Source organism: Helianthus annuus, chromosome 11 (assembly GCF_002127325.2).
Source record: "Helianthus annuus cultivar XRQ/B chromosome 11, HanXRQr2.0-SUNRISE, whole genome shotgun sequence".
Taxonomy (NCBI): domain Eukaryota; kingdom Viridiplantae; phylum Streptophyta; class Magnoliopsida; order Asterales; family Asteraceae; genus Helianthus; species Helianthus annuus.
In genome coordinates this window covers 168431765-168447543 of record NC_035443.2, presented here as the reverse complement: position 1 = coordinate 168447543, position 15779 = coordinate 168431765, and the positions used below count along the sequence as shown (strand labels likewise).

Genomic DNA, 15779 nt, shown 5'->3' with positions numbered 1-15779 from the left:
GCAGTTCTACAAACAATGGTGCAACTATTGTTGACGCATTAATCGGTTCTAACGATGATGACGGACATGAACGCATCGATGAGTCAACTGATGCTAACAATTCAAGTTATGGCAGTCATAATGTCCGTCCATTACGTTGATCAATTAGGTAATTTATTTATTTATTAAAAAAATGTGTATTACACATGTGTACACGTGTTTGTATTACAATGTGAACTGTATATATCATTAATTGTTAACATGTTTGTATTTTCAATATAATATGTTGTTTTTCTTTATTGTACGTATGTATGTAGGGACCCTATGTATGTATGTATGTATGTATGTATGTTTTACATGTTGTGTGTGTGTGTTGTATGTACGTATATGTCCATCTTTTAAATATATTACTATAATGCATATGTGCAATGTTTTTTCTTTATTTGGTTGTAATTTTCGTGTTCATATTGAAGGAGATATAACAAGCCATGTATACATAACAACTGATGGAACAAAGTTCTGGAAATCTTTGGTGTCTCCTGAATATACACCTACCTTCGGAATGGTTTTTGACACATGGAGCGACGTTGAGAATATGTACAAGTCTTATGCTGAGAGGTCTGGGTTTTCTGTATGTTTGGGTGCCTTGAAGAGAAATGGAACTGTTGTTACACATAGGTATATGCAATGTACCAGATCCAGTAAACCTAAGCAAACACAACTTGAATCGATGGACCCTAGTGCTTTTAAAGTATCTCGAAGTAGCAGCTACAAAGTTACTGACTGCAGGGCGCGGCTAAAGCTTAAAGCTATCTTAGGCACTACAAAATTTTTCATTTATGGTTTTATTGAAGCTCATAATCATGGATTGGTCGACAAGGACAATCTAGACTTTACCAGAAAAAGGAGGAAACTTAGTTATGACGACCAGAGGTTCATTCACAAACTAAGCTTGAACAAAATTGGCCCTAATGTCGCGCATAAGATTCGAGCTTCGTTAAAGGGTGGGCACCATAATGTACAAAGAACTGTAGTAGAATTCAAAAATTTCACTAGAGATCTACGGTCTTTTATCGGCAAGAAGGATGCACAAATGGTTGTTGATACGTTAAAAGCTCGTATGATAAATCTGCCAAATTTCTTTTTTGAATGTGTGGTGGTTGACGGTGAGCTAAGATCATTGTTCTGGGCTGATGACATATCCAAGTGCAATTACGAAGCCTTCGGAGATGTGTTAGGTTTTGATGCAACATATCATACGAATTAGTAAGTTTTCTATCTTTGTTATGTTGCATAAATGATACGAACAATGTGGTTACAATCAGTTACACTGTTTTGTTGTATTACATCTATGTAAAAACAATTCATATTTTATTAATGAATGTATTACTGATGTTATGTTTGTCATATTACACTAAATTCATTGTTTTATGTTGTTTTGGAGGTATAACATGATATTTGTTCCGTTTACCGGTGTCGATCACCATAAAAAGTGTGTCACCTTTGGTGCTGGGCTATTATACGATGAAACAATTGGTTCTTACACGTGGTTGCTTACCACATTCCTTAAAGCTCATAACAATAAGCAACCAACGTTGGTGTTGACCGATCAGGATGCTGCGATGAAACAAGCAGTTTCTGGTGTATTCAATAAATCTATTCACCGGCTGTGTATGTGGCATATTGTAAGGAAAATTCCTGCAAAGGTATGATAGTATTTTTACATACATTCATCTACATACGTGTAATAGTTGTATACTTTAATGTCATTCATTTATGTTTGTGATTTTTTTTAATTCAGATTGCAGGTGATGTATTGGAAAATATAGACTTGAGAGCTGCTATACATAAGCTGGTTTGGAATTTGTTTATCACACCTGAAGAATTTGAAGAAAGATGGAATTTGCTTATGGAAGGGTTACACTTGAAAGAAAATAATTGGCTGAACGAGATGTATGAGATTAGGGATCAATGGGTTCCGTGCTATTTTAGGGATGTGCACATGTGTTGTCTAATGAAAACCACCTCGAGGTGTGAGAGTTCGAATTCCCTGTTTAAAACAAATTCTAGTGGAACAAACACGCTCGTGCAATTCTTGATGTGTTTCGACACAACAATTGATGGGCAACGGTACACTCAACGCAGATTGGAGTTCGAAAGTAACACAATAGCACCATCAATGCCGAAGAACGTGCCTATCGAAAGACATGCCTCGGAGTTATATACACATACACTGTTTTTGGAGGTGCAAAAAGAGATATACAGAGGCATGACATTCTGCTATATTGCTTCAAAAACCCCAGAACTTGATGGGGTAAAAATTTATACCATTGTTCATACTAACAGGCAGTACAAAGATATTAATGAATTTGAGGTAATTGGCTTATTATATTGTTGTATTACATACGTACATTATAATTATCAACGTTATGTTTTTTTAACATTTGTAACATATACACATGTGATGCAGGTCAGTTTTGATACACGTGATAGATCGGTTTCATGTTCGTGTATGGGTTATACGCGCCTTGGCTATTTGTGTAGGCATGCCTTTTGTGTGTATAGATACAACCAGGTTGATGAAATTCCCGTTCAGTATCAACCTGGTAGATGGAAACGAGACATATTGCCAAGGAGGGTTTTTAGCATGTCGAACAGGTATTCTGCCGATACAGACGCGGAATCTGTAATCCAGAATGAGATTTTTGATTTGGTCATTGAGTGTACTGATCGTTTAAGGCGTAATATTGGTAAACTTTCTGAGTTGTCTGGTGAAATTAAAGAAATTAGGAACCGTGTGTTTCGCGAAGTCCCGACCGAACCGGCGTGTAACAAGACATCAGCTGTGATCAGTGACCTTCTCAAACAGCCTGAAGATATGGAAGTCTCGATAAATCCGCCACAAGGCATCCGGAACAAAGGGTGCGGTACCAACCATCGACTCATTGGTCCCGGGGAAAAGGCTGTTGTTAATAGTGCTAAAACTACCAGGCTGTGTGGAAAATGCAAGAAATACGTTAATGATCATGACTCGCGTAATTGTGAAAAAGTTCGGGCTGCCAAAGAAGCCGCGGCTGCTGCTGGCAAAAGCTGTTAAAGCTGGTAATGTTGCTGTTCCAGAAGATTCATGTCACGTTGGTGTCGTTGATTTGTCTAACGGTGATACATCTGTTGGACCATCGTCTCGCATTTGTACTCGGGCCACTAGAAGATCCACTAGAAGATCTACCATACGTTCGTCCGACCCGCTTGAAGAGTGATTTGGTTTATACAATATCGAGACTTGTTTTACATAATAAGCAATGTGACTCTTTACATTACACATGTGCTTCGAATAAATTTCATGGGATTATGGATTTTTTTTTTCTAGTATTACACATGCATCCTGTTTGTGATGACATGTTTTTTATGGATTGTGTTACATGTCTAAACTTGAGTTTATGTTACATAAGCATACATGGTGTTACATATTTTGACGTTATATTCAATGTGGTATTATACTACATGTATGCATTACTTGTTTTATGGTAACATCGATGTTGACATCATATTACACATCTGATGGATCTGTTCACATTCATTTTATATGTACATTTCATATGATATTGTTATTATATTAAAAATAAAAATCATTGTACATTTCATATGATATATTACAAATAAAAATCATTCAGAATAATCCAAGCCATGATACGTTCGTTTTTTTTTAGTTATGTGGTTGTATTTCACGTGTGCTGTATAACGTTATCATAAAGTTGTGATACATTTTTTCTGTTGTATGATACGTTTTTTCTTCTGTATGATACTTTTTGCTAACACATTACACACGTGAAATGCATACAACTGTCAAAACCGATAAACATTCGTATCCAATATAGATGCTAGAATTTAAACGTGCATAAAGCATAATATGTCTTACACAATCATGTTATACTAATAATATTGTATCAATCATAACATCTAAAGATTGTATCAATACGGGATAATAGTCAAAAGCAATATCGAAATGATACGATTTTCCATCTATCCTTTGTACGTTGCACCTTCCAGTTCATTCTGTTTGGCCGTGTTCGCTTCATTCTTTGCATCCGCTATAACATTTTCTTTGAACACGTTTGCATCAGAAAGCAGGATTCTTGCACAATATTTCATCCTGAGGTTGTTTATCTGACTTTGTTGCATTGATTCCCTGTTGTTGAATCCACATTCAAACGGTTTGTTCTTTCCATAGTACAACTCCATATGCCGCATGGCGAAAATCCCGCAGTCAGTGAAGTTATCTCTTGTTGCCCAGCCAATCTCTTTCTTTGATAGTGTTACGCTTGATAGTGCTTGTGCACTCGGGTGTTGGACACTACGCATGTAAGCACATATGATATGTTTCTGCCAAATAATAAAGTCTATGTTAGGTGATATCAACATCCACATTGAAATGGTGCATATGTGTATCACTGTTTAATGTCATTGTCATTATATTTTAATAACTTACAATCTTGTTTGGTGTGCCTTTTGACGCGAAGCTGTTACCGTCTTTCATCGATACCCAAGCAAATTTTGGATGCATGTTATCTATCACTTCAATTGACGGCTCCCTCAAGTCAAAGCATAATAGGTAATAGTGGTGACTTTCCAGTACAGGAATCACAACTACATCATATGATTTCAGATCAAGTTTGTCGGCGTTACGTTCAAGCACTATTAACAGGTTCTTTTTGAATGCTGTTGTCCTTGCCTCCACAATATGCTTTCTGTTTAGCATCCATCCATTATGTTTTGTTATTTAAAAAAAATAATAAAAAAACACATGTTTGAGTATATTTAATAGTAATGGTAAAAAATTGTTTATCATATAATACTTACAATTGTCGACGTGTAACAAAACAAACGTTTAGGTCCATCCTTATTTTTCAAACCTTCTTGATGATTCAAAACACCCGCCCAACAATCTATAGCACATGTGTACAGCTGTTTGCCTGGAATAAGGTGTGCTAACAGAAACGCTCTTGTTTCCAGTCCGTATGCAGTTGCGAAAATATCTTTCCTGTATACATATGTTCACATCAGTTACACATGTGAATCATAATAATATTTTGCAAACTTCATAATGCATAAATGTAATAAAACTTACAAGAACAGTCTTTCGACTTCTTTCTTTTCTGCTTCTATTTTTGCTGCCTTCAGTTCCTTTTCCATTTGTTTTTGTTCTGCTTTTGCATCTTCTTCTGACATTGCTCTCGTTTTCTTTTTCGTTGCATTCTTTTCTTGAGTTGTTTGTCGTTTTTCTCCATCATTTTTGTCATTGGCGATTGCCAACATATACGACCATATCAGTTGTTCCTCGTCGTTCAGTTTTTCATTGATGTCTACCGGCTGATAGACGCGCTTTGTTGATGCTCAGCAGATTTTAAGTTTATTTCACCCGATATGCTCCCAGACTCTTGTGAACTAATGCCGATATCAAAGTTTGGCATTGAGGTATCACGTTCTTTCTTCTTTTGCACATGTGCAACTTTGTTCATTTTTTCAATGATTTCCCCAATATTTTCTTCAAAAAACTGCGTCCATCCAGTTTGCGTTACATGTTCATTGATATCAATCACCTCTTTGTATATTGTTTCGTATTTTTGTATGCAGTTTTGTATCTCAGGTACGTCCGGGAAAGCCAAACATGCATCACACAACGCTTTTTCTAATATTTTTTTGTCCCTCGTGATGCGATCGAACAGAGCGTCCATTTTTGTAACATGTCCCTGTTGATATTACATGATAAGTATGTAGCACACGTGTGGAATATATACATATATATATAATACAGGTTTGGATAAATGTATATAATAACGTACCGTCAAATCAGCTGGATTACTCGTATCATCGTAAAGAATTATCTCGTTCAAATTGTGTTCTGTGACATGTTCAGATGTGTCGTTTTTTGGATAAACGTATTGATCTCTTAACTCGCCCATGCCAAAACCTCCATTTTTCGGTTCGATTCTCTCCCTCTTTCGCAACTTTTCGATTGTCCAGAATTCAAGCGGGCTCATATGTCGATCAACATTTATTGGAGGGACATTTGTTCGATCAACGTACAACAATTGTTCACATGTGTGACATAAAACAGTTAGAACATATTTATCAGTTGATACATATGTGAACTATAAACACAATACATATCACGTGTGTAATAAATGTCATATTACACGTGAAATCTGATCAACATGCACATGTGATCATTATAGTGATAACAAACGCAATTTGTGAATTACAATTACAATTACACACATACACACACGTGCGCGTATATAAAACATGTAATACATACTGTTAGGATTGTTAACGCGCCCGTGAAGAAACAATTTTTGTCACACCTTCTCCATGTTTTTTTGCATTTCTTGATCGAATTGACGATGTACGCGCACCAATCAACATGTTGTGGGTTTATTTCATCCCTCATATGGTGTAGGAAATTAAGATCACACTTTCCTTGGTCTTGATTTTCAACAAATGTGCTCATGAATAATGTCAGAAAATTCAGTTTGAACATTATTCCATCATCATCACCGTTCTCCTCTATGTTTTTTGATATGGCTGAAGGTGTAATGTAACTTCCCTTGTACATGTTTCTCCATTCCTTTGTAATCCCAACAAAATTTTTCTTGTATTCGAATGTTTCCAGATATATACCATGGTTTCTTATCCCCAGAAGGTTGTGGATTGCATCCCCATCAATCTTAATCTTAACACATCCTGCATTGATCTCCATATTGTCTGTGTCAAGATTGTCAACTACGTAATGGCCCAACCTCCCAGGTATGCCGTCGTTTTGGATTGATAGAAGTTTACCAAAACCTAGGCTTCTAACAGCTTCTTTCTGTTTCTCTGTCATACCCTTTATCGCTATACACAGTTGTCTCGGAGATACACGTGTTCGTATCGAACACCAATTACTATCGTTTGTAACCTTCGTTTTTTTACCCTTGGGTGTGTTTTTTGCGTCTTTGTGTTCATCGTCAATTGTTTTCGAGCGTATCGACTTTCTCGACCTCAATTTTTCGGTAACAGATCCTTCATTTATTGGGTTGTCGTCGTTAGCATCAGGTGCATTTGAGCGTTTCCTTGTTTTTCTGGCTTTAATATGTACACCTGCAAATCATTAGACATTATGACGTTAAATTAATGGTGCACGTGTTCATTGGATGTACATTCAATCACATGTGTAATATAACACATACAACATATAATCACACGGTAACAGATATAACATATATATATATATAGATAGATAGGGAAACACAAAAGTTAGGGATGAATCAATTGTAGTTTGTTATTCACTGTTAACAGTTTTTTTTTTGGCAGTTATTCGTGACCAACTAACTGACTAACAATTAAATACAATTACAACTTTAGTATAGACGTTTCACAAAATATCCATTTAAGTCCATGTTTTTTCTTTTCGTTTTAACCCTTTGACCGTATCAGTATGTTTAATATACACGAGTTATTTCACGCATATATACATTTCAGTACAGTTATAGGTTATATTATTCGTGTTCACTTGCATTGCACATGTCACATGTCACATTACACTTATGATGCACATGTGCATTACATCCATATTCAATATCATACGTGCAATACAATATGTAGAACACATAATCACATGTTAACGCTTAACAACCATAATTGTGGTGCATGTGTTCACTAAAAATTGCATTTGACTCACATGTAAATACAGTACAATACATTTACATAACAGTTTGGTACATATATCATTATCATATACCATACTCGTGGTGCACGTGTGCAATACATATACACTTAATGACATGTATTTGCGTATTAATTACATACCTGTAACAGTATCGTCAACTGTTTTCGAACGTGTCAACTTCATCGACCTCAATTTTACGGTAACCGGTTCTTCGTTTAATGGGTTGTCATTGTTAGCATCAGGTGCATTTGAGCATTTCCTTGTCTTTTTGGCTTTAATATGCACATCTGCAAAACATCAGACGTTATGACATTACATTAATGGTGCACGTGTGCATTGGATGCACATTCAATCACCTTCAATCACATGTGTAATATAACATATACAACACATAATCACACGGTAACAGATAGAACATATATATATATAGGGGGCGTAAACGTTAGGGATGAATCTACTGTAGTTTGTTATTCACTGTTAACAATTTTTTGGCAGTTATTTGTGACCAACTATCCGACTAACTATTAACTTCAATTACAACTTTAGGCCAGGCGTTTCACAAAATATACATTTAAGTCTGTTTTTTTATTGTTTTAACCCTCTGACCGTATAAATGTGTTTAACATATATGAGTTTATCCGCGCATATACACGTTTCAGTACAGTTATATGTTATATTATTGGTGTTCACTTGCGTTGCATATATCACACTACATTTATGATGCACATGTGCATTACATTCATATTCAGTAGCATACGTGTAATAGAATACATAGGACACATAATCACATGTTAACGCTTAACAAACATAATTGTGGGCACGTGTGCAATATATATACAATGAATGACGTGCATTTGCGTACTAATTACATACCTGTAACAGTATCGGCGTGTCAGGTGCTTTCTGCCTTTTCCTTTTATTTGCTAATGGATGATTTGTGTTGTTGGCTGTTTATAAAAAAAAAAATAAATAAATAAATAAATTACACTATGTATATGTGTATATGAGTGTGTGTGTGCGTTAGAACTGTATGTAATGCTTCCAAGTGAACATATGTATTTCTTTTTATTGTTACGTATCATAACTTACCAGATTCTCCGTCGTTCACAACGTTACTTTTGGTGTCTCAAGCTTTATCCTTGTTGTTTACAGCTTCGTTTTCTTTGTTATGGCTTTCATCATTGATATTGTTGTGCATGTCCTTAATTTCGCTATTTTGAACATCATCTTTTTTCTTGTTGTTCGATTTAACCACGAATCTGACTTTTTTTGCGAACTGTGATGTTGTTTGTCATATTAAAAAAAATTAATAATAATAAAAATAAATAAATAAATAAATAATAAAACATAAAGAGTAACCATAATTATTGAGTAAACGGATGAACAAATAAATAAATGAATATTGATGGCAGTAATGTTAAGAATATAATATTTTTTTTTATTAATACCTGGTTTTGCCTGGTTGGTTTCGATATTGCCGGTACTTTCATCATTGTTGAGGTTCGCCATCATTTCTTCTTTTTTTTCTTTTATCGCATCAGCTGCTAAATGGAACATATAATGAATATAACATATGTGTAATATAACATAATTATATGTGTGACCATAATACACAAGTGGTGGATACGATTCATATTTATAACTCATATAATCATCGTATATCAATAACATATTTATCATTTATATTACACATGGCCATCATATCATACGAATATATGTGTGTATATATATATATATATATATTTCATTTGTATTGCACACGTGAACCGTATACACAAGTATAACAAATGTAAGACACATTACACATATCCGAAATATCATTTAACATTGTATTGCACATGTGAACCTTATAAATGAGTATCACACATGTGATACATATTACACACATCCGAAATTTAATTTAACATTATACTGCACATGTGAACCGTATACACGAGTACCACACATGTGTGACACATTACTAACGTGATTGTCGTTGTACACACAAATTTAATCCCAGTAACAACTATAGATAGTGGTAAAAGGGTATCGAACTCAGGGAGTATGTGGAAAGTGTGTTGATTTTATAGCTTTGCGATTAAACTACAATTAACCTAATTTGCAGAAAATAAAGATCAATGATTTAGATTGTTGTTTTAGAAAACTAAATTAATAACTAAGTGCAAATCAAAATTGGTTGTTTAACAGATTAGGAAAACAATGACCATCTTAGGATTCAATTTCTTTAAACAATTGTGTGTAATTTCAACTAGAAAGAGTTACATAGACATAACTCGTGTATAGATAATTGAAGTGATAAAAGGGAACAAAGTACTCGGATTATATAAACGCGAGGTTGTTTCCCGATGACCAATTAATCAATAACCAACCCTAACCCTTCCCGTGATATCTCGATTGCCAACGGCACCAAGAACGTACGATTGAGACTAGAAATTGCACTATCAATTAACACGCTACAAACAATTATGCATAGACCATGATAAACAAGCAAACACAAGTTATCATTCTAGAAATTCAGAAATAAACACACAAAAGTTCAAGAGAAACCTGCACCTAAGATGATCACCGAAAGTTTTAGCCACACATAGCTTGGTGAATCATCATAACAAGCAATTCAATGTTCATACAAATCGAAAACACAAAACCGGATGTAGAAATTGTCTAGAACCAAGCCAAGATAGCCAAAATCGCCCCCAAAGTGTTCTCTAACCGACCAATGATGATGATAGGTGAAAAGACACCATCAAAACTGACTTAATGTGGCAGTTACGTAAATTCCGCAAACTCCACCGTAACTTACGGCTCCACCGTAAGTTACGGTGGACATGAAATTGTTACGGTGCTACTCTACTGGTTTACGGCAGCCTCCAGGTGAATTTCAGGTCTACCGTAAATTATGGTAGGACCGTAATTTATGGTAAAGAGCTGATTTTCCTTCTTCGTTTCATCTTTTGCTTCAAACTCGACCCGTTCAACTTCAAACCTTCCAAAGCTGCACTTTTCTTCACTTTAAGCCGCCAAACCGCACCTGAGGCATAAGCAACAGTAGTTATCTAATTCGAGATAATTACACACTTAAATGAGGGATAAACTTGTCTTTTAACAATATAAAGGGTTGTCCAATGGACCACCCGTCACATCCCCATACTTAACCGTTGCTTATCCCAAGCAACTCATCTAATCAATTTCTCAACAAGTGATCAATGTAAACCAAGCAAAACAAGCAATCTTTTTACTAACCCCTTTTTAACACCCAACCAATGCACCCCTCACTATGTCTCTCCTCTCGGTTACAAGTAAGCACTAGCAATATGAGCTAGACACACAAAAGCTAATGGGCGGTTGCACAATCATAAGCTTGTACCTAAATCAATCCTTCTCCTATAAGTGCCAAACACGAATGCAAATCAAAGGGACTTTCAAGGTTGTAACGTGGCTAAGTGTATGGGTAGGAAATGGAATATATATGAAGTAGCGAAAATTTAACCCGGTCTTTTAATTACACAATAAAACAAACTACAATTACCAATCTAAACTACTATGTACAAGACAACTAAACATCCTTTCTTTTTTGTTTTTTTTTTCATTTTCATTGCTTTTTCTATTTTTTTTCCTTTTTTTTCTTATTTTTTTTATTCAAGCAAACAACCATGCAATAAAGCATCAACATGTCTACATCATATTACTACAACTACTACTACTAATACTAAAAGACCGGGTCAAATTGGGCAAATTTTTAGGTAAGTAGCTAGGGGTAACAAATGATAGGCTTTTAGGCACAAAATTGGGCAACTAAATGTCCAAACCCCCGCCCCTCTCGCAACCATGCTCATATATATAACTTATGAGGTCCAACCCCCCAAATCCCACACTCGCACACACTAAAGACGAGGCTACCTAGATGCCCTTATCCTTTTCACATTCATGTCTAACTAAGGACTCAAATCGCATTCAAGCACAAGTTCTAATGCACCCCCACCCGTAGCCACTCTCATCAAAGACAATCATTATTTATGTACAAGTGTGGCTACAACTCTCACCAAGAATGAAAGGGTATCAAGGGTTGCCGGTGCTTCAATTTAGGGTTAATCTAGGGTGTTCAAATTTTCACATTGTTTCGCTTGGCTCAAAATTTTTTTAAAATCTTCAAAAAATTCCCCCCATCCCCACACTTGGGATACATTGACCCCAATGTATGGTTTTAGGAGGCTTTGATCACTAAAATCCATTCAACATCCACAAAAAGCTTCTACACTCAAACCCCAAACTTCTTTTTAGATTTTTCATTTTATAATTTTTTTATGTTTTTTTTAAACATGACACCACCAACAAGCACCAACCCAACAAAACAACACAATCATACACCACCCAACCTCCCAACCATAAACATATCAAACTAACAAATATGCACAAAATATACAAAGATAGAACACAACCTGACTAATAATAGCGCGGTCCCGGCGGCCCAAAAATGGAAGACATCATATCATTCCATTCTCCGAACGCAAATGAGCCGCTACTACTTCCACCTTGTTGTTGTTGTGCTCCTTCTTGTTGCCTTGGGGCAATCCATTGTGAGTGGTGGATCGGCGGGGTTGGATACGAAACACTACCATCATACGGTGGTAGAGACGCATAATCCACATGTTGTGGATCCACAACCACCGGCCGGCCGGCATGATAATCAGCGTGCATTCTCCTCTCTTGGTCTTCATGATATCTATTATTCATCTCCACTTCACGGGAATACGCATGTGTGCGATTCCATGACTCTTGACGATCAAAGCTATGTTTTAACGACCGCTCTATACTTGCACTATTCCTCGTGTTTTGATCATACAACGTCCTCTCCGACCCCGACCATGTATCAAAAATAGATGCCGGAGGACGTTGATTCTCAATCACTTCTTGCATTGTACCGTTATAAGCCCAACCCGGCTCATAAGACTGTTGCGTATAATCGTAAAACATACCACCGTAACCTCTACCATAACCCCCTTGACCAACATTTTCACCACCATGCGGCTCGTCCGCATAGTCTTCATCTCCACTTGGAACTACTTCTTCATCACTTTCTGGCTCGTCCGGCTCACCCGGTAACAAATCTCGTGCACCCAACTTTAGTGCCCTCCACCTTTGCCCCTCGGATTTTAGCTTGTGATACCGCTCCGATTGTGTATATGTCCAACCACTTCCCATCTTATCCAACGTAAAAGGCTGATGCCTTTTTGTTGCTCCTCGATCTTCAGATGTTATCGCCTTTTATTGTTTCATTAACCCCGTAATTATTCGACAATACGGGACGATGTCTCTTCCATACTTATTCCGGCAGATCCATAAGTGGTTCATGATCAGATAGCGTATCGGAAAACGCGGAGACCCATGCATTAGTGAGTAAAGAACGGGTACTTTGGGAAACCTCACCTGCTCCTTGTCTCCCCTTCGTGGAATAACATTGAGAACATATATGGCTAACAACAATTTAGCTTCTATTTTTAAATTCTTCCGGTATAGAATACCACTGTATTTACCGGGTAAAAATATTGCTGCCAACATATCATTCCATCGAACATGTTTCTCCAGTTTAACCAGGAGGTCATCAAGAGTCGGTATCATATAATCACTAGCCGGTAGACTGTCATATTTTCCCAATTTCTTCAATGTGGTAAAAGACATCTCCACTGGAATTCCATTCACAATACCCGTTAGCTTCATTTGCGATGGCCTGTCATATTGGTTAACCTTAAGAGTTGCCATCCACTCTTGAATTTCGGTCATAAACAGGTTGCTTTTATCTTTATCATAACAACTAAGCGCCCCCTCCCAACCTAGGGCGCGAAATTTATCAAACACCCCGAACTGGCCAAATTGAACCTCATTAACTTCTCTTTCACAAATGAATGCAGCAGCCTTGTTCTTCAACTTATTCATGCTGTCATGGTAGAGTGTCGGTTGCCACTCCTCGGCTTGATCATCTAATGGACCCGAATTCCATTTTGGCTTTTCAGCCGGGTCCAACTCCATCTCCTCCTCACTTTCACTTTCGCTTTCATCCACTCGACCCATGTATTGTCTCTTTCTTGGTTGTTGTTCCGGCTGTTTACCCTTTCCCTTCGAAGACGAAGATGAACTAGCTTCGATCTTTTCTTTTGTTCGTGCCATTTCCTACACACATAAGAGCAAACAACACAACCAACGAAACAAAATTAGACTCTTTTCTCCAACATATCCCCACACTTGCTTGTTATCATGGTTGTAGATGTTAGTGAACCAAAAATGTATCAAGAATTTTCCAAAAATCGGGCATGGTGTCTCTACAATGTAGAGCATCCCAAAAGTTCACTACTTTAACCACAAATCCCACATCTACAACCTTAACCATGTTCAAATAACCAATTTCATAATCATATCTAAGAACAAGCAAGTGGGTATGGCTAAGTAACCTAAATAACCTTACTTTTCACAATGTAGCATCAAAACATAACAAATAAGCTTTCATACCTTAGTTTGAAGATGCAAGAATGCTTGTGAAACAAAAGCTCCCAAAACCCCCAAATTTTTTGAACTAGGGTCTAAAATTCGGTCCCTAAAACTGCGTTTTCTCGTAAGTTTCTTAGCAAAATCAGAAACTACATGAAAAATTAGTCGAGATAGACTCCAATTTCACTTAGTTTGGACAAGAATTGAAAAGGTTATGGAGGATTGAAGGTAGAAGAAGCTATGGAGTTGTGGGTCTTTGAAAGAGATGGAGATGGTGATAGATGAAGAAAGAATTGTGTGGATGGGGTTATGTCACGTGACCAGATGCTATTATTTGTTGTTTTTTTTTTATGTACATACGGAACCCCAAACGACCCATTCACTTTTGCTGCGCACCGTAACTTACGGTCAGACCGTAAGTTACGGTGGGACCTGAACACCAACTTTTTCACCGTAAATCAGTAGCGATACACCGTAAAGCCCCCAATTTTTTCATTTCCACCGTAAATTACGGTTTACCGTAATTTACGGTAGCTTCTGGGCGTTTATGATTTCACATAATTTGAATTTTTGAAGTGAATTTTTTATATTTTTTCAGTTTTTTTCGCTTTTTTTATGTTTTTAATTTTTTTCAAAAACGTGTAAAAATCACCCTACCCCCTCAAAAGTCCCGAGTTGTCCTCAACACAATGTTAGAGTAATTCGTGACCCGAACGTCCCCACATTTGTTTCAAACGCAGATTTCAAGGAAATACGGTAGTTGTACAAACTATACAAAACAAAACAAAACAAAACACTACTATTTACACTACCAAACCTGGGCCTCTCATGGTTGTTCCTCATCGACCGGGCGCAAGATGTAACTCGCTTTGTCAAGCTCCAAGTTGTTGATGTCGTTCCCCTCCAAGTATGGCTTCAACCGGTGACCGTTCACCGTTTGTTGTTTAAGTGTTTGCTCATCTTGGATGTCTACGTCACCAAAACTTCCAACTCTCCGAATGACGTATGGACCCATCCATTTGCTTTTGAGCTTGCCCGCGAACATCTTCAATCTTGAGTTATACAACCAAACTTTTTGACCCACTTCGAACGTTTTCTTTCGCAATTTTGCATCATGCACCTTCTTGAGTTTATCTTTATAAGCCGATGCACATTCATACGCCTCGTCTCGAATCTCTTCTATCTCGCTTAATTGTAACTTTCTTAACTTTCCCGCCTCGTCATAATCCGCATTGACCGTCTTAATTGCCCAATGTGCCCGATGCGCTAACTCCATTGGCAAGTGACAACCCTTTCCATACACCATCCGGTAAGGCATTGTGCCAATTGGAGTCTTGTAGGCCGTTCGGTATGCCCACAATGCATCATCTAACTTACTCGACCAATCCTTCCGATCCGTTCTAACCGTCTTCATGAGAATTTCTTTGATTTGACGGTTGGACACTTCGACTTGTCCACTTGTTTGCGGATGGTAAGGTGTGGCAATTCGGTGATTCACGCTATACCTCTTCAACAGTTTCCCAAAGTTGAAGTTCTTGAAATGCGAACCACCATCACTTATAATGACCCGCGGGATTCCGAAATGAGAGAAAATGTTGGATTGAACAAATTT

At 37.0% G+C, this 15779-nt stretch overlaps 1 protein-coding gene across 1 annotated transcript; it reads left to right on the top strand.

The window, feature by feature from the left end:
- Positions 1 to 1430: 1430 nt before the first annotated feature.
- On the top strand, positions 1431 to 3076 carry LOC110888705 (protein FAR1-RELATED SEQUENCE 5-like). Its single transcript, XM_022136218.1, has 3 exons — positions 1431 to 1685; positions 1781 to 2353; positions 2450 to 3076. The coding sequence occupies exons 1-3, from the start codon at positions 1431 to 1433 to the stop codon at positions 3074 to 3076; spliced, it is 1455 nt and encodes a 484-aa protein (XP_021991910.1).
- Positions 3077 to 15779: the final 12703 nt, after the last annotated feature.

What these genes read in the sequence shown, in the direction of transcription:
- LOC110888705 (XM_022136218.1), top strand. Translation starts at nt 1,431, where the DNA reads ATGATATTTGTTCCGTTTACCGGTGTCGATCACCATAAAAAGTGTGTC. An exon ending in TAAGGAAAATTCCTGCAAAG is followed by an intron (nt 1,686 to 1,780) that starts GTATGATAGTAT and finishes TTTTTAATTCAG; the next exon opens with ATTGCAGGTGATGTATTGGA. An exon ending in AAGATATTAATGAATTTGAG is followed by an intron (nt 2,354 to 2,449) that starts GTAATTGGCTTA and finishes CATGTGATGCAG; the next exon opens with GTCAGTTTTGATACACGTGA.